The following is a 23,835-nucleotide window of genomic DNA, read 5'->3' as shown; positions in this document are numbered from 1 at the left end:
TCGATGGTGTCTTCATAATTGTGATGGTGATAAAATGTGATTAAATGACATTAAAAAAATTATTTTAATAAAAAATATTTTAGTGTTAGCGTTTTAAATTAAATTATTTTCATATTTTTTACTAATGAAATTTTAGTATGCATTTTGTCGGGGGAAATTCCAAATGTGCATTTTTGGTCATATAGTAGCTAGAGATCAGTGTTTCCAAAATGATGTACCAATAAAAGGAAATTTCAATTAATGAATATTGCAAGTTAAGAATGACTAACTTAATTTACTTATGTACAAAACGAACACATTTACGCAATCAAAGCTACGATCGCAATAATTTAGAAAATTTTAGTACAGAAAATCAAGAGATTGTGCAAGAAACAAATTATTAGTCACCATATGGAAACTTCATGCAATCTGACAAAAAATAAATAAATAAATAAAATTGCAGGAAAATACACAATCTACCAAACTAGGTCTTTTCGATAACGAATTTATGATAGATTAATTTTTTTTTTTTTGAGAATTAATGAGCAGCCCAAAAAAATTAAACACCTTATAATTTGGCATACTTACAATTTAAGAAATATTATTAAAATAGTTATTTTCAGATTAATTTAAGAGTTTATTTGATGCACTAATACTGTAAAATGTTTTACACGGTTGTGCTATCATATTCATTTTTTTGGATGACCATTCATGCGATCAATGTGAAAGATAATTATTTTTAATGATGTGACGTTATTTAATTGAATGTATGTGTAAAACTATTTTAAATTGCCAGTGCATCAATTAAAAAATAAAAGCAAAAGCAGAAAGTAGAAGCAGAATCAACAACAATAAAACAACAGCAACCAGAAGCAGAAGAACAACAAACAACAATGGATAATGAAATCAGAGCAACAACAAAAGTAGAACCAGAAACAGAAGCAAAAACAGTAGCAGAAGCAGAAGCAGAAAGCAAAAGCAGAAGCAACAACAATGAAACAACAACAATCAGAATCAGATGAACAGCAACAACAATGGATAATAGAATCAGAACAACAAAAGCAGAACCAGAAGCAGAAGCAAAAGCAAAAATAGAGGTAGAAGTAGAAGCAGAAAGCAGAAGTAGAAGCAACAACAATGAAACAAAAACAACCAGAATCAGAACAACAACAACAACAATGGATAATGGAATCAGAACAACAACAACAACCGACAAGGAGGACGAGGAGCAGCAGCGACCATCAAGGAGCATTAACAACCGGCAACCGAGCGAGGAAGAGGAGTAGAAACGGTGAGCGGCGTGCGACGTTGAGCGAGGAAGAGGAGCAGCGGCAAGATCTGGCGGTGAGATCCAGCGGCGAGGACCGAATGACGAGGCGCAACGGCGGCGGCGAGGACTAAACAGCGAGGAGCAGCGGCGACAGATTCCCTTCCCCTTCCCTTCCCCATGTTCTCTTCTCCCTCTTCTTCCCTGGAAATCCCCGCCCCCAGCATGATTCCCTTCCCCTTTCCCCCCTCCCTTCTGTTCCCAGGAAAGGCATCCCTTCGGAGGAACGGGGAGCGACAACGCTAGAATAATGCAGGAGCTGCGCCACAGGGTGCAGAACCTGGAGCGGAAGCTAGCGAACAGGGAGCGCTACCAGCCCGGCCTGAGGCAACCTCGTTCCCGGTCTCCTCAAAAGAGGGGAGAAACCAGAGGAAGAAGCCCCCGAAGAGACCGCTCCAGGCGCACACCGACCCCCCGATCCGAGTTAGAAGGCCAAGGAGAAAGCAGGGAGGTGGCAAGGAGACGGACCCCATAATCTACACTCGACCTCCAGCGAGACATACCGAGGAGGAAAACCGAGAAGATAGCAGAGAAAAACCAAGGAGGCGGCGACACCCCATAATCATGGGGGCAACCCCTTTTCACCACTCCATTCTTGAGGTCCGGCTATCGAAACATTTCGATAAGCCAACGGACATGAGATATGACGGAACCCAAGACCCTCAGGAACATCTAACGGCCTTTGAGGCCAGGATGAATTTGGAAGGTATGAGTGATGAAGTGAGATGTCGCGCCTTCCCCGTGACCTTGGCAGGACTGGCAATCTGTTGGTTCAACGCCCTCCCCCAAGGCTCTGTGACAAACTTTGCAGACATAACCCACGCTTTTCTGGCTCAGTTTATCACGCGCATTGCCAATCGCCAAGCACCCAATCAACTTGCTAGGGGTGACGCAAAGAAGCGGGAAACCGACTAGGAAGTATCTAGACAGGTTCAATGATGAATGCATGGAGATTGATGGCCTGACCGATTCGGTGGCTAGCTTGTGTCTGACAAACGGGCTGTTGAACAAAGACTTCAGGAAACACCTTACCACCAAGCCTGTGTGGACAATGCAAGAAATCCAAAATGTGGCTAGAGAGTACATCAACGATGAGGAGGTCAGCCAAGTCATGGCAGCCAACAAGCGGTAGCCCGCCTATCACCCTGCTCTTCAGCCTGGTAACGGGGAAAGGCCCAAGGAGCACTCCAAGGACAGAGGACCAGCTAAAACCTTCAAGCCGTTCCCCCGGGTAGGGAGGTTCACTAACTACACCCCCCTGACGCCCCGATCATCGAGGTGTACTAGCAGATAGCCGACAAAGGCATCTTGTCGAAGCCTCGCTAGCTGAATGATAGAACCGGAAGGAACAAGAACCTCTACTGTGACTACCACAAGGGCTTCAGCCATAAAACCCAAGATTGTTTCTGCCCGAAGGACGCTCTAGAGTAGGCGATCTGGGAAGGTAAGCTAGCGGAGTTCTCTCACCTCATAAGAGAACCCAAGAGGCGAGTTTGCGACCGATCTGGTGAAGACAGGAGCCGCACCGTGAAACCAAGGCAAGAACCTGAAGAGGATAGTGAACGCGGCCTCACCATCGTGAATGTCGTAGTCGGGAGGGACGCTGCACCAAGGTCGAAGTCGGCATATAAGAAAGACGCCAAAATCTTGGCCGTGTCATTATCTAGTCCTGCGCCTTCCTTCAGGAGAGTCCCGACAATATCATTCGGACCAAAGGACCAATGGTTCCACGACGTACTGGAGAACCCTCCCATGGTAATCACAGCAAGAGTGAGAACTGGTTTGGTCAGGTGAATACTCGTTGACACCGGAGCCGACTCGAACATCAAGTTCCGAAATGTGTTTGACGCTCTGGGCCTCCGAGAAGCTGACCTAAAAACTCACCAGCACGGGGTGGTCGGCTTGGGGGATAACTTTATCAAGCCTGATGGAACAGTCTCCCTCTCGATCTCCATAGGAGGAGGTGAAGGAAAGAGGTTGCTAATGGCGGAGTTCGTTGTTCTAAGGGACTCTACTGCCTACAACTTTATCTTGGGAAGAAAAACAATCAACGAGTTTGGAGCGGTAATGTGTACCAAGCTACTGATGATGAAGTTTGTGGCTGACGATGGGTCGGTGGGATCCATCAGGGGAGATCTGAAAACAGCGGTCGCGTGCGACAGTGGCAGCCTCTCCCTAAGGAAGAAGTCAAAGGAGGCGTTCGAGGTTTTCCTAGCTGATTTGGATGCTAGGGTCGACAATAAGCCGAGACCAGAGCCTGAAGGAGACCTCGAGAAGTTCAGGGTCGACGACTCGGAACACAAGTTCACCTTTGTGAACAGAAACCTCCCCCCACAACTTGAAAGAGCCGTTGGTGGAGATGATTCGAGCAAACGGCGATCTATTCGCCTGGATACTAGCCGACATGTCGAGGATTGACCCCTAGTTCATGTCACACCACCTGGCTGTGAAGGCAGAAGCCAAGTTCGTAGCATAAAGAAGAAGAAAGATGTCTCTGGAGAGAGCTGACGAGGTGGCTAAGCAAACGGCCAGCTTGCTAGAAGCGGGGTCCGAGAACTGGACTACTCGACCTGGTTGTCAAACATGGTCCTGGTTAAGAAGGCCAATGGAAAGTGGGGGATGTGTGTAGACTACTCCGACCTCAACAAGGCATGCCCTAAGGACTCTTTCCCCTCCCTAACATTGATGCTCTAGTGGACGTGGCTGCAGGGTATCATTTTCTGAGTTTCATGGACACATATTCTGTCTACAACCAGATACCGATGCACCGGCCAGACGAGGAGAAAACGGCGTTCATAACGCCAGGGGGTACATACCGCTATAAGGTGATGCCGTTTGGACTAAAAAACGCAGGAGCTTCTTATCAAAGGCTGATGAATAAGTTTTTAGCAATCTTATCGCAGGACGGTAGAAGTGTACATAGACGACATCCTGGTAAAAACCACCCAGTCGGAAGACCTCATCAGTGACCTAGAGACTGTGTTCGCGTCCCTCCGACGGCACAACAAGAGGCTTAATCCTCTCAAGTGCGCCTTTGCCATGGAAGCCAAGAAGTTCTTGGGTTTCATGATAACCCAGAGAGGAGTCGAAGCCAACCCAGAGAAATATGAAGCAATCTTGCGAATGACGAGCCCGGGATGTGTTAAAGACGTGCATAGACTGGCAGGAAGACTCGCGGCACTATCCCGGTTTTTCGGCGCGTCGGCTGCCAGAGACCTTCCATTCTTCAACTTGATGAAAAAAGGGATAGTGTTCGAATGGACCACATCGTGCGAGGAAGCCTTCAACCACTTCAAGAGCATAATCTCGGCACCCCCGGTCCTCGGCAAACTTAGGGAAGGCAAGACGGTGTTCTTATACTTGGCAGTAACCGACAATGCCTTGGCAACCATCCTGGTACAGGAAGAGAAAAAAATCCAGCAGCCGGTCTACTTTGTGAGCAAGGCGTTGCAAGGGACAGAGTTGAGATACAGTAAACTGGAAAAGCTAGCATATGCGCTCCTGACCTCCTCCCGAACGTTGCGACAATACTTTCAGGGGCACCAGGTAATCGTCAGAACGGATCAAACGATCTGCCAGGTCTTACAAAAGCCCGACCTGGCGACAAGGATAATTACTTGGGCAATCGAACTGTCTCAGTATGACCTGCAGTACGAACCCAGACATGCAATCAAACCAAGCGATGGCCAATTTCCTGGTGAAAGTAACGGGAAACCCTTCCGAAACACCGACCACATGGTGGAAACTCCATGTGGATGGAGCTTTGAACCAAACATTTGGGGGAACGGGGATCATCCTAGAGAGCCCAACCGGAGTGGTATACGAGCAATCAATCAAATTCGAGTTCCCGTTGTCCAATAATAAAGTAGAGTATGAAGCCCTCATTGGTGGCCTACTCTTAGCCAGGGAAGTCGGGGCGACCATGGTGGAGGTGTGCAGTGACTCTCAGGTAGTCACATCCCAGATCAACGGGACGTATCAAGCCCGGGATTTCCTGCTGCAAAAATACTTGGAAAAGGTCAAAAAGCTAGGCGAAGAATTCGACAAAGTCGCGGTGCAACACGTTCCAAGGGAGAGGAATACTCGAGCCGACCTCCTATCAAAGTTAGCAAGCACGAAGCCAGGAGCGGGGAACCGATCTCTAATACAGGGATTAGTAAAGGAACCAACAGTGACTTTACATATAACCCAAGCAGCCGATATTTCCTCATGGATGGATCCGATAACTGATTTCTTGGAAAAACGGTAAGCTCCCTGGCAACAACAAGGCTGCAAAAGCGCTGAGAAGAGAGGCGGCCAAGTATACGATTATACAAGGCCAGCTGTTCAAAAAAGGACTGAGTCAACCCCTGTTGAAGTGCCTATGCCCCGAGCAGACGGACTACGTGTTGAGCAAAGTCCACGAAGGGTGTTGCGGTCACTATATTGGGGGGAAGGCCTTATTCTGGAATCTCGTCAGAGCCGGCTACTTCTGGCCCTCCATGATGTCAGATTTCCAAGAGTTTGTAAAGAAATGCAGGAAATGTCAGAAAAACGCCAATTTTCATAAAGCACTAGCGGCGGAGCTGAGCCTGCTAATGACCTCCCGACCCTTCTCCCATTGGGGGGTTGACCTATTGGGACCTTTTCCAGTCGGCCCCGGGCAGGTCAAGTACCTAATTGTGGCCGTAGACTATTACACCAAGTGGGTGGAGGCTGAGCCATTGGACAGCATATCTTCGGCAAACTGCCGAAAGTTTTTGTGGAGGCAGATAATCTCCAGATTCGGAGTCCCTGATGTCGTCGTCTCAGACAACGGGCAGTTTGCCAAATCTGGAGATTACCTGCCTCCACAAAAACTTTCGACAGTTTGCCGAAGATATGCTGGCCAATGGCTCAGCCTCTACCCACTTGGTGTAATAGTCTACGGCCACAATTAGGTACTTGACCTGCCCGGGGCCGACTGGAAAAGGTCCCAATAGGTCAACCCCCCATTGGGAGAAGGGTCGGGAGGTCATTAGCAAGCTCAGCTCCGCCGCTAGTGCTTTATGAATGTTTGCGTTTTTCTGACATTTCCTGCATTTCTTTACGAACTCTTGGGAATTTGACATCATGGAGGGCCAGAAGTAGCCGGCTCTGACGAGATTCTGGGCTAAGGCCTTCCCCCCAATATATTGACCGCAACACCCTTCGTGGACTTCGTTCAACACGTAGTCCGTCTGCTCGGGGCATAGGCACTTCAACAGGGGTTGACTCAGCCCTTTTTTGAATAGCTGGCCTTGTATAATCGTATACTTGGCCGCCTCTCTTCTCAGCGCTTTTGCAGCCTTGTTGACGCCAGGGAGCTTACCATTTTCCAAGAAGTCAGTTATCGGATCCATCCATGAGGAAATGTCGGCTGCTTGGGTTATATGTAAAGTCACTGTTGGTTCCTTCACTAATCCCTATATTAGAGATCGGTTCCCCGCGCCTGGCTTCGTGCTCGCTAACTTTGATAGGAGGTTGGCTCGAGTATTCCTCTCCCTTGGAATGTGTTGCACCGCGACTATGTCGAATTCTTTGCCCAGCTTTTTTACCTTTTCCAAGTATTTTTGCAACAGGGAATCTCGGGCTTGATACGTCCCGTTGATCTGGGATGTGACTACCTGAGGGTCACTGCACACCTCCACCCTGGTCGCCCCGACTTTCCTAGCTAAGAGCAGGCCACCAATGAGGGCTTTATACTCTGCTTGGTTATCGGGCACTGGGAACTCGAATTTAATTGATTGCTCATATACCACTCTGGTTGGGCTCTTTAAGATGATCCCCGCTCCCCCAAACGTTTGGTTGGAAGCTCCGTCCACATGGAGTTTCCACCGTGTGCTCGGTGTTTCGGGAGGGTTTCCCGTTACTTCCACCAGGAAATCGGCCATCGCTTGGGCCTTGATTGCATGTCTGGGTTCGTACTACAGGTCATACTGAGACAGTTCGATTGCCCAAATCATCATCCTTCCCGCCAAGTCGGGCTTTTGTAAGACTTGGCGGATTGCTTGATCCGTTTTGACGATTACCTGGTGCCCCTGAAAGTATTATTGCAACCTTCGGGAGGAGGTCAGGAGCTCATATGATAGCTTTTCCAGTTTAATGTATCTCAACTCTGCCCCTTGCTACGCCTTGCTCACAAAGTAGATCGGCTGTTAGATTTTTCCCTCTTCCCGTACCAAGACGGTTGCCAAGGCCTCGTCGGTTACTGCCAAGTATAAGAATAGTGTCTCGCCATCCCTGGGTTTGCCGAGGACCGGGGCTGCCGAAATTATGCTCTTAAAGTGGTTGAAGGCTCCATTCGAACACTATCCCTTTTTTCATCAAGTTGAAGAACGAAAGGGCTCTAGCAGCCGACGCGTCGAGAAACCGGGATAGTGCCGTGAGTCTTCCTGCCAGTCTCTGCACGTCTTTAACACATCCCGGGCTCGTCATTCGCAAGATTGCTTCACATTTCTTTGGGTTGGCTTCGACTCGTCTCTTCGTTATCATGAAACCCAAGAACTTCCCGGCTTCCATGGCAAAAGCGCACTTGAGAGGATTGAACCTCATGTTGTGCCGTCGGAGGGACGCGAACATAGTCTCTAGGTCACTGATGAGGTCTTCCGACTGGGTGGTCTTTACCAGGATGTCGTTTACGTACACTTCTACCGACCTACCGATAAGATTGCTAAAAACCTTATTCATCAGCCATTGATAAGTAGCTCCTACGTTTTTTAGTCCAAAAGGCATCACCTTATAGCAGTATGTACCCCCTGGCATTATGAACGTCGTTTTCTACTTGTATGGCTGGTGCATCGGTATCTGGTTGTAGGCAGAGTATGCGTCCACGAAACTCAGAAAACGATACTCTGCAGCCGCGTCCACTAGAGCATCAATGTTAGGGAGGGGGAAGGAGTCCTTAGGGCATGCCTTGTTGAGGTCGGAGTAGTCTACACACATCATCCACTTCCCATTGGCCTTCTTAACCAGGACCACGTTTGACAGCCAGGTCGAGTAGTCCAGTTCTCGGATGAACCCCGCTTCTAGCAAGCTGGCCGTTTGCTTGGCCACCTTGTCAGCTCTCTCCTGGGACATCTTTCTTCTTCTTTGTGCTATAGGCTTGGCTTCTGCCTTCACAGCCAGGTGGTGTGACATGAACTAGGGGTTAATCCCCGGCATGTCGGCTGGTATCCAGGCGAACAGATCGCCGTTTGCTCGAATCATCTCCACCAACGGCTCTTTCAAGTTGTGGGGGAGGTTTCTGTTCACAAAGGTGAAATTGTCTTCCGAGTTGCCGACCCTGAACTTCTCGAGGTCTCCTTCAGGCTCTGGTCTCGGCTTGTCGTCGTCCCTAGCATCCAGATCAGCTAGGAAAACCCCGGACGCCTCCTTTGACTTCTTCCTTAGGGAGAGGTTGGCATTGTCGCACGCGACCGCTGTTTTCAGATCTCCCCTGATGGATCCCACTGACCAATCGTCAGCCACAAACTTCATCATCAGTAGCTTGGTACATATTACCGCTCCGAACTCGTTGATTGTTTTCTTTTCCAAGATAAGGTTGTAGGCCGTGGAGTCCTTTAGAAAAATGAACTCCGCCATTAGCGACCTCTTTCCTTGACCTCTTCCTATGGAGACTGGGATGGAGACTGTTCCATCAGGTTTGATAAAGTTATCCCCCAAGCCGACCACCCCGTGCTGGTGAGTTTTTAGGTCGGCTTCTCGGAGGCCCAGAGCGTCAAACACATTTCGGAACATGATGTTCGAGTTGGCTCTGGTGTCAACGAGAATTCGCCTGACAAAACCAGTTCCCACTCTTGCTGTGATTACCATGGGAGGGTTCTCCAGTACGTCGTGGAACCATTGGTCCTCTGGTCCAAATGATATTGTCGGGACTCTCCTGAAAGAAGGCGCAGAACTAGATAATGACACGACCAAGATTTTAGCATCTTTCTTGTATGCCGACTTCGTCCTTGGTGCAACGTCCCTCCTGACTACGACATTCAGGATGGTGAGGCCGCGTTCACTGTCCTCTTCGAGTTCTTGCCTTGGTTTCACGGTGCGGCTCTTGTCGTCACCAGATCGGTCGCGATCTCGCCTCCTGGGTTCTCTTATGAGGTGAGAGAACTCCGCTAGCTTACCTTCCCGGATCGCCTGCTCCAGAGCGTCCTTCAGGTCAAAACAATCTTGAGTTTTATGGCTGAAGCCCTTGTGGTAGTCGCAGTAGAAGTTCTTGTTCCCTCCGGTTCTGTTCTTGAGCTGGCGAGGCTTCGACAAGATGCCTTTGTCGGCTATCTGTTGGTACACCTCGACGATCATGGGCATCAGGGGGGTGTAGTTAGTGAACTTCCCTACCCGGGGGAACGACTTGAAGGTTTTAGTTGGCCCTCTGTCCTTGGAGTGCTCCTTGGGCCTTTCCCCGTTATCGGGCTGACGAGCAGGGTGATAGGAGAGCTGCCGGTTGTTGGCTGCCACGACTTGGCTGACCTCCTCTTCGTTGATGTACTCTCTAGCCATATTTTGGATTTCTTGCATTGTCCACACAGGCTTGGTGGTAAGGTGTTTCCTGAAGTCTTTGTTCAACAACCTGTTTGTCAGACACAAGCTGGCCACCGAGTCGGTTAGACCGTCAATCTGCAGGCATTCATCATTGAACCTATCCAAATACTTCCTAGTCGGTTCCCCGCTTCTTTGCATCACCCCTAAAAAGTTGATCGGGTGCTTAGATTTGGCAATGCGCGTGGTAAACTGAGCCAGAAAAGCGCGGGTTATGTCCGCAAAGGTTGTCACGGAGCCTTGGGGGAGGGCGTTGAACCAACGGATTGCCGGTCCTGCCAAGGTCACAGGAAAGGCGCGACATCTCACTTCATCACCCACACCTTCCAGATTCATCCTGGCCTCAAAGGCCATTAGATGTTCCTGAGGGTCCTGGGTTCCATCATATCTCATGTCCGTTGGTTTATCAAAATATTTCGGTAGCCGGACCTCGGGAATGGAGTGGTGAAAAGAGGTTGCCTCCATGATTACGGGGTGTCGCCGCCTCCTTGGTGTTTCTCTACTATCTTCTCGGTTTTCCTCCTCAGTATGTCTTGCTGGAGTCGAGTGTAGATTATGGGGTCTTACCGTCTCCTCGGCACTTCCCTGCTTTCCCCTTGGCCCTCTTACTCGGATCGGGGGGTCGGTGTGCGCTTGGAGTAGTCTCTTCGGAGGCTTCTTCTTCTGGTTTTCCCCTTCTTTTGAGGATACCGGGAACGAGGTTGCCTTGGGCTGGGCTGGTAGCGCTCCCTGTTCGCTAGCTCCCACTCCAGGTTCTGCACCCTGTGGCGCAGCTCCTGCATTATTCTAGCGCTGTCGCTCCCTGTTCCTCCAAAGGGGCGCCTTTCCTGGGAACGGGAGGGAAGCTCATCTCGCCGAGGGAGGGATCTTGTGTGTTCGTGGGAGGAAGCCAAGGAGGCTACCCTACTGGTTCGGTGAACCAATTCCTCCCCACGTGGCTCGCCTCCATCCTCTCCTTCCACCGAACCCAACGAAAAATCTATTTAGGCCAGAGTTCCCACAGGCGGCGGTGCCAATGTTCGATTTTCCGGGTACCAAACGGGTCGGTTGAATGGAATGGTTATGAGGGATGAAGGGGATCTGGTCCTAGGTTGCTGGAGAATGGATCTACCTCCCGGGTTTGTGTCTAAAGATGGATCGTTGGAGCCTCGCGACCTCCCGAGCTGTTGTGGTGTGAAGGGGGAGCCACCTGTAAAAAGGACTCCGACACTCAAGTTAGAATCCGTACAGATGGCAGTAAAAGTGGGGGGATAGTGACGTACCGTGGGGGAGGGGTAGGGCCCTCCCCTTATATATTCCATGCCTAGGGAAGGTCCCAAAGAGGCAAACCCGCCTTCCAGAAAATTTCCTCTCCCAACTGTCATGTGCTTTGCTGGAGGGAGAAGAGGTATCCAAATGCTCCCTTTGGTTCGGGTGTCAGGCGCCTGCCGGGTCGGCTGCCCGGGTTGGGGCATTGCGTTAGCTGGGCCGGGGTGGAACATAAACAAAGGCTAAATCTACAGTCAAGAGAAGGCTAAAAGCCTAAAAACCAGAAACCTAAAATGGTAACCCCTTAGTATCTACCTAACGTTGGTACAATTCAAGCATGCAATCCAACAAGTACACAATATATGCACGAAACCAAACCAAGGAAAAGCAGCATAAGCGCAAAATGAAACTAAGAAGCAGAGAAGAAAGATGAAACTTACCAGAATGAGGATGATGATCGAAAGGAATTGAGGAATCTCGAAGGAGTTTGGATGTGATAGGGTCGAAGGACTTCAGAGAATGCTAAAAAGAAAGGAAGAATGTGAAAAGGAAATGAAGAATACATAGTAATGATTTGGGAGTTGGAAACTAAAACGTAAGGGCCTAAGGAAACTGAACAGTAACTGACGCTTAGAAGCGCGAATGGCAGGGGTATAACGAACATTTTGCTCGGGGTTCAAATCAGCAATTAAGAGCATTAAGTGTCCGGCGCGAAGAACGAGGCGACAAAGGGCATTTCTTTGAGGCGATGAAGCCCACTCGCGCGTAGGGGGCACGTCTCTATCACGAGCGGCCGACCAAGCGTCGAAGCAACCAAATGCAACTAGGAACGCGCCAACGACGGTGCTCGCGACCCTCGTTGGTGCGTTGAGGGCATTGTTCCGGCCCGACCCAGCTAACGCAATGCCCCGACTCGGGCGGTCGACCCGACGAGCGCCTGACACCCGAACCAAAGGGAGCATCCGGATACCTCTTCTCCCTCCAGCAAAGCACATGACAGCTGGGAGGGAAAATTTCTTGGAAGGTGGGTCTGCCCCTATGAGACCCACCTTAGGCATGGAATATATAAGGGGAGGGCCCTACCCTCCCCCACGGTACGTCACTATCCCCTCACTTTTACTGCAATTTGTACGGATTCTGACTTGAGCGTCGGAGTCCTTTTTGCAGGTGGCTCCCCCTTCACACCACGACAGCTCGGGAGGTCGCGAGGCTCCAACTATCCGTCCTTAAACACAAACCCGGGAGGTAGATCCATTCCCCAGCAATCTAGGACCAGATCCCCTTCATCCCTCATAACCATTCCATTCAACCGACCCATTTGGTACCCGGCAAACCGAATAGATTCTAAATAATTTTTTTTATAATTTTACTCTTAAAGATTTTTACTCATCATGAAATGTTTTTAAAATTACTAGAATCACATTACTTTATTGTATATTTATCATTTTTTTCCACAAGTTTATGTACTAGTCATTCTACAAACATTTTATGATGAGTAAAAATTTTTAAGAGTAAAATTATAAAAAAATAAATTTATTTAGAATAAAATTAATGTGATTAAGTGTAATTTACTTAGATATGATTAAAAAATAATTGAATAATTATGTACCGTAAAAAATTGATATTATTGAAGGATAAAATTAAAATTTATTTCTATGTATCGTTTTTGTCCCCAACGTGCTTCGTCCTATTTAAGTCCCTAACGTTTCAAAATCGTCTCAATTTTGCCCTGCCGTCAATTCCGTTAACAGATTCTTAATAGCAGGACAACATTGAGTCAATTTTAAAACGTTGGAAACTTAAATATAACGATTCAAATATTAGGGACAACTTTGAGACCTACCCTAAACATTAGAGACAAAAACCATACTTAACTAAAAAACAAATTTTTTTTTCTCGAGGTAAAAAATTATCAATTTTCAAACCATCCTCAAAATTCTCACTAATCATATTTTACACCACCGAGCATGATCGCCAAGGAACATCAAAGTCTCTAGCAACATTAACGCTAACATCTACAATAACAAAAATTTACTACGCTACCACCAGTTTCACCAACTATGCCAACAAGAAAAAACTATTGATAACATAAAGCCACTTACAATAACAATAATGAAATCAAAATAACACATTAACACTTACATATTGGGAATTATTAAGATGTCAATGATGTAATCATCCGCTTTGGTAATATCACGAACCATCTTCACAATATAACATAAAAAAAAAAAAAAAAAACTGATCAAATATAAATTTTCTTTTTCGGACATTGAAAAAAAGAAAAAGAAAAAAAAGCTAGAACTTTCTGTTCTTACCTCTAATATATCATGAACACCAACAACTTCTTTTCCTTCTCTTCTCTCCTTTGTAACCGCATTTTGTCTACTCTTTCTTGCCATTTTTTTCACCAACTTACACTACCAGTTTCCACCTCCCAACAAAATGGAGCTTTTCGCCACGAGCGAAATCTCTTTTCGCTCCAACGAAAAAAGTTCGCCCATATCCATGTATTACACCCTACTGATCCATCTTGTGTTAAATCCCATATTAGGCTCCATATAAAATATAAAAAAAGTGACCATTTTAATATTCTAAAAATTTATGTTATAAAATGTCACTTAAACATTAAAAACAATATTTTAATAGCATTACGTACTTTCTTCACTACTTTTGAAGTTTGATAGAAATGTCAAATTCCACAATTATAAACACAAAGGAGAATATTTCACTACCAATTTGCAAGAGCTTAAGAATTCATTTGAATCAGATATCACCAAGGGAAAAAAAGAATTATTCAAGTGAATGATCTCTGCAGAACTAGAATTAGCATAGAAAGCAATAACTAGGGAGGTCAGTATACAAATATAAACACAACAAAAACAGCAGACAAATGCATATCATACTACCAGTTTTCAAGAGGATAAGTTAAGAACTCTGGAATTAGAACTTAGCATAGGAAGCATAAATAGGTGATTAATATACAAACAACCGTGTACATAGAAAACAAGATGAAACAACATATTAATTGATCAAACTCATTCTATCACCTCAAATTCAACATTGGCTTCTTCTTCTTCTTCTTCTTTTGTTGTTTAGACAAGAGAAGTGAGAATCTCACAAACCCAAATTTCTTTCTCTTGGAAGAAAACTGCTTCTGTCCATTTTCTTTCTCAATTTGTGTATCAATGGATGAATCAGAATTTTGTTTGCCAAGCATCTGACCCAATGACATCTTCCTTTTCACAGAGCTTTTTTCTCCAGGCAACATGGATTCAATATCTTGTGGCGGAAGCAGCTTCCGGCTCAGTATTTGTCCTATTGATAGCGTTGGCTTAAGAACCGGCTTGGTTTCATCATTTACAATATTCAATCCATTCACATCAAGTAATATTGATTCTCTCTGATGGTGAGATGGATAAGAGGTCTTGAACTTGGTAGAATTTTGTACCGAGGAGCGTCTCTTGTGACTCTCGGACCGCCACTTCCTTAGAGCCTCCTCTACCACTAGCTTCCCTCTATTCGCCACCTCGACCCTTTCCAAAGCTTCATCAAGGACCTTCTTGCTGGATTTCAATTCTTCCAAAGCTTCCTCTGCCTTCTTTAAGATTTTCTCTTTTTCCAAATTCGCCTCATCAACTTCAAGCATGGCACTGAAAACTTTCTTCTTGTATTGTTCCTCAGCATCTTGAGCTTTGCAGGCAAGAGAAGTATACTCTTCAAATGAAAGAGTAACACCATCATGCTTTTCGGGTGAATTCTCAATCTCATGATTAGATAAAGCATTGATTTCTGCAATGGCAGCTGCTTCAGCGGCTCTAGCAGCTTCCTTCATTTTCCTGGCAGCAACCAATCTAATTTCTGCAGTTGTTATCATACTTCTAGTCTGTTCAATCTCAGACATTGTCCTCGAAACTTCTGACTTGGCGGCTTCTCCAATTTTCTTGAAATGCTCTGTCTCAGAACTCAATCGATGGAGCTCTCTCGTGATATCCGAAGGGTCACCGGAAACACACTTGATTTCAGCATCTTTTGCCAGTTCTATTCTAAGTCTGGTCTGTTTAAGTTCTTCTTCAAGAGAAGATATTTTCAATGAATTCTGACTAAGCCTCTCGCGGGTTCTCTCAAGCGAGATTCTTTCCTTGTCTAATTTCTTATTAAGCGATTCGACAGAAGCTCGAACATCAGCAAGATCATTAGTAGTTCTTGTTAGGTTCAACTTGGCCTGCTTCAATTCCATTAGTATCAAAGCCGGAGAAGACGAAGGGCAGGGAATAAAACCTTCCTTAGAAGCTTGTTGCTTTCTAACATCCAACACATTTTCTTCATTCTCTTTGGCTTCGGCTTCCTCCTTCTGTAGCTTTGTTCTCAAATCTTCAACAAGCCTTTTGGTACTCTCCAATTCCTTTAACACATCAAGAGTTTCCCTCTCTTTGAGGATCAATTCTTTCTCCAACACCATGGCCTGCTCCTCCAGTTTTGCACCGTCCACCTCTTCTCCGCCGTGCTGCTAACGAAAGTGGAAGCAACTTCAGTAATAACCATCTTAAGGAAATGTCATTTGAAAGAGAAGCATAATTCAAAAAAGAAAATACGGAATAATAAAGCAAAATCAAAGGATTTTTCACATTCTTTTACTATTTTTTTATTGTTAAACTGAAATTTAATTTATAATATTTATAAGTAAATACTAGCAGTTTTTTTCCCTCAACGATCTCTTGTACCATTTTTAACCTGGTATAAAATAATTTTATGGCAGAATAAAAAATTTCAAAAACATTTCTACTACACATGAGAACTACCACTATTCATCTTTATCTTCCCAGTTTTGTATACACAACACAGTAACAAAAGGGGAAAAAAGGAAAAAGAGAGGATTATAAGAATAGCATACATGGTGAGAATGAAAAGGAAGCGGAAGAGAAGGAATAATAGGCTTCCAGAAACCGATGCCACCGAATCGAGTAACTGCCTCCTTCACAGATTCAAAGGGCACAGAAGTATCAATCTCACCCCTCACACTCACACTCACGGTCTTCTTCTCAGAACACTTTCGAGGTTCATGTTGATGCGTCGTCGTTTTCACTGGTTCTTCTTCCTCCATTTCCAGTTCCAACAGAGGCAAACGCGGCCTTAGGTAGCTGAGACTAACGAGTAACGAGGGCGTGTTGTTAGAGATGGAATTTTGAAAGACGAAGAAAACACCCAAACCATAATAGGACGACAACACAAAACAACAGCCTGGGCACACTGTTCAGTGTCAGGGTGGTAGTAACAAAGTTTCAAACGGGTTTTTTTTTTCTTTTATAAATAAAAAAATTCATTATTTAAAAAAAAATTAAAAAAAAAAACCTTCTTTATCAGGATATAATCTTTTTTAGGATATTGGATGCATTTTGCTAAGAAGTTAGGCGAAGGCGTAAGTAGTTTTTTCCTTCCAAAGATTTGAGGTTAAAATAAAAATTATTTTTAATTTTTTTTATTATTAAAATCATCTTTAATATTATAAAATGTTATAAAATTATTTTTTATTTTAATTTTTTTATCAAATTATCTTAATAATTAATAAAATTAAAATTAAAAAAAAAATTCTTCTATTCCTACTCCGGTTCCTCTTTAGTTCTCAATTACAATTATGTCGGTATCGATCTCAATAGCGTCGTTTCAGCTTTAGTCACTTATTTAGATCTCTTACTCCAGTAGTTTTAGCTTTGGCTGCCGTCATCACGTCGTTCTCTATCACTGTCGTTCTTATCCTTAGCTACAGATACGACAGCGCCAGTAGCAGTAGCTTCTCACATGTCGTTAACGGATGGCAGCAACACCACCCTCCTTTGAGTTCTCTATTTCTATCTTCGTTCTTCCTTTCTTTTTATTTTTTTTTTAATTTTTGAAGAGCATAAATATCATTTTTTTTATTTTTGTAATTTCTGTTATTGCTGATTTTGGATATAAAATTGTGATTGTTGATTATTGAATTATTGTTTAATCTAAAATTTTTGTTGATTTATTTTGTGGATGTTGCTGTTGATTTAATTTAGAGCTGTTGTTGTTACTGAAAGAAAAGTGTTGGGAATAATGAGTGGGTAATAATAATTTAGGATGATAAACGGGTAATAAAGAGAAAAAAGGTGTATTGGTTATGACGGCAGTGCTGATGGTTATGGTGGCAGTGGTGATAATAGTGAGAAAAGGGAGAGGGAAGAGATGCAAAGCAATAATGATGATGTGAAGTTAATAGTGAGGGTGTGGAGATTTTTTTATTATTTTTGTTTAAGGATAAAATTGTTCAAAAAATATTATTTATGAGACAAAAGAACGATTTTATAACGTTTTGTAATATTGAGAATGATTTTAATAATAAAACAAGTCGAAAACGATTTTAATTATATTTGTATATTTTTTAATTAATTTAATTTTATTTAAATATTTTAAATTTAAATAAATATATTTTATATTAATAATTTAATTAAATTTACTAAAAAGAAATGTAATTGTATTATTATTTTTGTATAATTAATTATTTATTATGTTTTAAAAATAACAATTTAAAATTGTTAATTTTAAAAATTAAAAAATAAGCATACTAGTGTTATTTTTAAACAAAAAATTTTAAACAAAAAATCATGAATATTTTTATAAATTTAAATTTAATGTATAATTAATATAAAATATATATATTTAACTATATAATATTACATCATAAAAAATAATAATTATTTTTGTTGATTATATAAATAATCGTAAAAAATAAATATAATTATATAATTATATTAAATATTTTATACTATTAATACATTAAAATTAAACTCTATTTTTATTTATAAAAAAAACCCTTCAAACGGGATTTCGATTTCCCCCCTACCTCCACTACCCGCGTTTATTTGGAAATTAAGATATTTCTTCTTTTATTGTACAAACTCGGTTAAAGAAATAAACAAAGGGCAACGTTGTGGTGTAAAAAGAAAAATATTTCTACGCATGAGGAACTATATAGTGTCTACACTCGAAGATAACGCATGGATAACTACTCTACTGTGACGGTTCAGAAAGTGGTCATAATTGATTTGATATATTGTAAGTTCTGTAGTATTTTGCAGCACGCTTATTATTTTTTATGTGGGAGAGAGCTGAGTGCATCTCATAATGATAGGAGAAGAGATGAGTTTTTCATTGCTATGGTATGAATAAATTGGTCTCTCCAATTTGTTTCATTTTTTAAATCAACAATCATAAATGGGATGGTCCGATTTGTGTTTTTGAAAATAAAAAAAATTTTAATGTTGAAATCGGACCGTCCGATTTCTATTTTAAAAAATAAAAAAAATTAAAAAATACAAAACAGACCATGCGATTTGTAGTTTTTTTTATCAAACAAAACCGACCCTCCGATTTGTACTTTATTTTTTTTCAAACAAATCGGACCGTCCAATTTAAATAAAACACCATATAAAAAAAGACACCTAATCTTCTCATAACAATATATTACACATATATTTATACAATATAAAAAAAATTAGCCTTTTGCAGCATGCCAGAGATTAGTAATTTTGTTTTAAATTTGAGGCCATTTTTTTTAAATAAATAATTTATTTATTTTAATTATTAAAATATATATTTTGTAGTGTATTTAGTAATTTGCATCACATTAATGTATTTTATTTATATTGCAAACAAGATATATTAAATTTGAAAAAATACACATATTTTTTTTATAGTATAAATAAAATACATTTATAATGATATCGTTTACAGTATAAATGAGATGTGTGTATTTGTAAATAAAAAAATATAATTTTAAAATTAATAAAACATATTAATAATTTAAATTGGACCAAACCCTTAAAAATAGAACGTTTCAAATAATAGGACGGTTTCAAATAATAGAAAAGACCGAAGATAATAGTTTTAAAATAATAGGAAAGATAGGCGGTTTTAACTTATTAATAGGCGATTGTGCTGATTTTAAATGAACAGTTTTAAATTACGTGTACCCTAGTCGTCGCCCATTAATCAACGAGTTAAAACGGTTTATTTTTCCTATTATTTTAAAACCGTTCATCTTTTCTATTATTTGAAACGTTCTATCTTTAAAAGTTTGTTTAAATTTAAATTATTAATATTTTTTATTATTTTTAAAAATTATATTTTTTCTTTACAAATATACCGTGATAATGAATATATCTCGTTTACGGTGTAAACGAGATATGTTTAAGTTTCAAGGAGATGCATTTATAATTATTTTGTTATTTTGTAAACGAAATAAATTAATGTGATATAAATTAGTAAATGCGTTACAAATTATATATTTTGATAATTAAAATAATCAAATTATTTATTAAAAAAATTTGCTAAATTTGATGGAGTTAATTTATTTATAATAAGCCATCTGGGTTATTGAGAGACAACTTTTACTGTTAGACACATTTTTTATTTTTTACTCCATATCAAAGCCCTTGTCACATGTAAGGTAGTCAAAATCGTGACTTAACTCGTGAAATCACATTTGCGATTTTGCAGCTCCTTTCCATTCCAATTTTATTGTTCGAGTGACAACAGTGTTGTTTGCGTGGAATCGCCGAGTAAAGTTGCGAAATCGCTGGAATCATGATTTTGTTGGCGATCCCGTGTGAGAGGAAGAAGACTCATCCATCCATAAACGGTGTTTCATTGTTTTCTAACCTTGTTTAAAATTCGCCAAATCCAGCCCAAAACGTATAGAAGAAAGTTAAAAAGGAACCCTAGAATGGAGTAAAGTTCTTGCAACAGGGGCATTCTTCAAACCAAAAGTAGAGAAAAGCAGAGGCATCACATACAGTGCGACTGGCGCTGTCTTCCTCCTTTACGAGGAGGGCTAATCGGGAGCTTGAACAGAAAAGCAAGGAAGGTGAAAGAAAATGTAATATCAACATCTCCTTTATGCGGTGATTTTGCGGTGTCTCTTCATGGAAACTGAGTGACCCAAAACTTAGGAGGGGAGTATAGAAAAGATATTCCAAAGAAATTTTATGGACAATATGCTCAACATGCCAAAGGAGATGGATTTGCCATTGGAAGGAGCTTTGTAAGCGCAATCATAGGGTATTTGGATTGCAGCGAGTGTTGGGAATCTAGGTTGGGGAGAAACGGGTTGGGAAAGGGTGTCTGATTGTGATGGGGATAAGGATAAGTAGCTTATGTTGGGTCGGTCCAATTGTGAACCTAGACCTATGTCAATAAAAAAATAAAAAAGAAACACTAGTAAATTTGTGTTCTGAAACATTTAAATTAGTAAATTTGCTAATGTGTGGTTTGAATGTGCAGCTCTTTTCTTTTTATAAATATATAAATATTCTGAATGCGATTATATTTTTAAATTGTTAAATAAATATTTTTTTAAATTATTTAATAAAATTTCTTTAATTAGTGTTATATTCAATTATGTGTAATTTTGTTATATTTCTTATATTTTTTAGATTTTATGATTTATGAGTTAAATTTACATTTCGTCTAACGATTTTATGAATTACGATTTTGCATTAGTTTTTCGTGTCGGAATGAAAAATATGATTTTACTACTTTGGTCACATGAATTAAACTATAAATTTTAAGAAATGACTAAACAAGGAAAAAGTATTTTAATATAAATTAAAAATGGTAATAATTTATTTGTTGTTGTTTTTATATAAAGTTGATAGTAAAAAATTGTTAAAAAATTTAACAGATTAGTCAAGAATCATTAAATAATAATTTAGCCAAATTTATTAAATTATTTAACAAATTTTTATTATCAATTTCGTATAAAATAACTGTACGTGAATTTTTATCATTAAAAAATATTTAAAATATCAAAATATATCACCTAACAATAAATAATATATCAATTCACCTATGCATCTCCCTCCCCCTTCCCTCCCTTTTAACGTGAAGATATTAAAAAAGTTATTGTGCAAATTATTAAATTTCTTTATTCATATATTTAGTGTTAAATAATTATTTTCATCACTTTTCTACTATTGTTTCGAAATGCCAAATTAAAATGTCTAATTTTTTTATGATTATCATGTTTACTCAAATGGAAAATAATTGATTCTTTATTCTATTGTCTCTCAAACTATTCTACTACCAGAGTAAAAAATACACTGATAAACTATTCTATTGTCTCTCAAATAAGTGATTATTTGGTGGACCATGTAGAACGGGGCCCACAGTGGGAGTCACATGTGATGTGACTTATGAGAAACGGTAACAAACAATATTGTATCAGTGATCAGTTTGTGATTATGACTTGTAAAGAAACTAACTGGAACTGGAAGTGGAACGGAGCCTACCCTTTTTTTTAACGGTATTTTTTAGTCTAATAAATTAATAATTAATCTGTTGTACCTACTTGAGTCTTTTTCTTTTTCCGTATGGTATGATATCATAATTTGGTTAAAGGATTCAGCCCAAACAAATAAATAAAAAAATGTAAAAACATTGAAACAGAAATTATTTTTAATATAAAGATAAAAATAGTATTTAAAATATATTACAATATTGTGAAAGTGTAAAAAAAATGTTCAACACGTATTTTGCGTGTTACTAGGATGATAACACATATTTAATATATTTTTTTAATGTTGCTAAAATGATGACACGTATCCAATACGCATTCTGTGTGTTATAACACATTGCGTATTAACTCTCTATCTACAAAATTTATTCACATTGTCACGGTAAATTTTAGAATGTTATATTTTGTTACGGCTCGGCCCAAAAGGGAACTTGGGCTGACCTGACCCACTCACAACCCGACCTGAACGGTAGGATGACACGCCCACATTCGACCCGCACACGCATCCGGGAAAGCTGGCCGCCACAGCTGTACAAGGAAACTTCGAAGAAGGTGGGTTCTGCCCTCGTGGGACCCACATCTGACATCGTATATAAGGGGAGGGTCCTACCCCTCCCCCAAGGTACGTCACACACCCCAAAAATCCATTTCTCACCTGCACACTAACTGACTAGAGCGTCGGAGTGTCTTTGCAGGTGACCCCCCTCCTTCCACAACGAGAGCTCGGCTACCCGGCTGACCGGATCCTAGCACGACCGCGATTGAAGCGTTCCCAGCTCTGCAAAACTCCACCCGAACCGTCCGGTAACCGTTCAATAGAACATTGGCGCCGTCTGTGGGGATTCTTCTGAATGGAAGTCGTGCCGGGCTTTGGAGACCAAGGCCGAACAGCCGGCGCAGAGGGGGTAGCCTCTGTCGCCTCACCGGGAGGGCGACGAAGGTCCCCCCGACAACACGCCGAATCACGCACAAGGACGCGGGAGACACGACCCTTCGGAGAAACTGGCGGTGACAGCGCCAGAATAATGCAGGAGTTACGCCATAGGGTCCAGAACCTGGAACGACAACTAGCCGATCAGGAGCGCGATCGACGAAGCACAGATCCTAGCTACCTCCCGTCCCCTGAAAGCCGGGAGCGAGATTCCCGCCAGAGTCTCCCCCGGCACGCCTCCGCATCCAGAACGGAAGCGGAAAGCACCCGAGAAGATTCGCCCATCCCGAGAAGACGAAACGACACAATCATCTACTCCCGAGGCAAGAAAATGTGTCACCCGGGACAAGACCGCGAAGACAGAGAATGGAGGCCTATGAGGACGCAGCGACCCGTGATAATGGGCGCCACCCTGTTCCATCGGTCCATCCTTGAGGTCCGGTTGCCGAAGCACTTCGACAAACCAACGGACATGAGGTACGATGGAACCCAAGACCCTATGGAGCACCTCATGGCCTTCGAGGCTAGAATGAATCTGGAGGGAGTAGGAGACGAGGTGAGGTGCCGGGCCTTCCCGGTCACCCTGGCTGGACCTGCGATCCGGTGGTTTAACGGCCTCCCGCAGGGATCCATCTATGGGTTTTCGGACATCAGCCGTGCCTTCCTAGCTCAATTCACAACACGAATAGCAAAGGCAAAGCACCCGATCAATCTGCTCGGGATAACCCAAAGGTCTGAGGAGACGACCAGAAAATACCTGGACTGCTTCAACGACGAATGCTTGAAAATTGACGGCCTAACCGACTCGGTGGCCAGCCTCTGTTTGACGAACGGCCTCCTGAACGAGGATTTCCGAAAACACCTCACCACGAAACCGATTTGGACGATGCACGAAATCCAAACGGTAGCTAAGGAATACATAAATGACGAGGAGGTGAGCCAGGTCGTGGCTGCCAATAGGCAGCAAGGTAACGGAGAGAGACAGAAAGAACAAGGCGGAGGGCCGAGCAAGGCACCCAGAACGTTTCCCCGGATTGGGAAATTCACCAACTACACTCCACTCACTCTCCCCATCATGGAAGTTTACCAGCAAATAGCCGAGAAAGGAATCTTGTCGAAGCCCCGACCACTCAAGGACCGCACGGGGGGAAACAAGAGCCTCTACTGTGACTACCACAAGGGCTATGGGCACCAAACACAGACCTAAGGGATGCACTAGAGCAAGCCATAAGGGACAGTAAACTCTCGGAATTCTCCCATCTCATAAGGGAGCCGAGGAGGCGACATCGCGACCAAGACGAGGAAGGCAAGACCCGGGTGGCAAAGCGGCGACAAGAACCAGAAGACAAAGACCACGGTCTCACTGTGATAAACGTAGTAACCGCTAAAAACACCGCACCAAGGTCGAGATCGGCGCACAAGAAAGACGCCAAGATCCTGGCGGTCTCCTCCGCGCTGATGCGAAGCTCTAAGAAGCCCCCATGTATCTCCTTCGGCCCGGAA

General features: G+C 42.5%; 1 protein-coding gene across 4 annotated transcripts; it reads right to left on the bottom strand.

Annotated features, from left to right (window-relative positions):
* Positions 1-12,963: 12,963 nt before the first annotated feature.
* Positions 12,964-16,370, bottom strand: LOC148569055 (WEB family protein At2g38370-like). 4 transcript variants are annotated; one of them, XR_015881084.1, is made up of 4 exons: positions 15,981-16,370; positions 14,137-15,596; positions 13,405-13,606; positions 12,964-13,293 (listed from the first exon to the last, which is right to left on the bottom strand). XR_015881084.1 is itself a non-coding variant. In XM_088485242.1 (2 exons), the coding sequence occupies exons 1-2, from the start codon at positions 16,188-16,190 to the stop codon at positions 14,133-14,135; spliced, it is 1,674 nt and encodes a 557-aa protein (XP_088341368.1). In that variant the 5' UTR covers positions 16,191-16,370; the 3' UTR covers positions 13,955-14,132. The 4 variants fall into 4 exon arrangements, 2 of the variants coding, with proteins under 2 accessions (XP_088341368.1, XP_088341369.1); XR_015881085.1 differs by having other exon boundaries at positions 14,137-15,593; positions 15,981-16,325; XM_088485242.1 differs by lacking the exons at positions 12,964-13,293; positions 13,405-13,606 and having other exon boundaries at positions 13,955-15,596.
* Positions 16,371-23,835: the final 7,465 nt, after the last annotated feature.

This window comes from Arachis ipaensis, chromosome B4 (genome assembly GCF_059453495.1).
Source record: "Arachis ipaensis isolate K30076 ecotype BB chromosome B4, ASM5945349v1, whole genome shotgun sequence".
NCBI classification, from domain to species: domain Eukaryota; kingdom Viridiplantae; phylum Streptophyta; class Magnoliopsida; order Fabales; family Fabaceae; genus Arachis; species Arachis ipaensis.
Note: the sequence above shows the minus strand (reverse complement) of the source record. Positions and strands in the feature narration are given on the sequence as shown.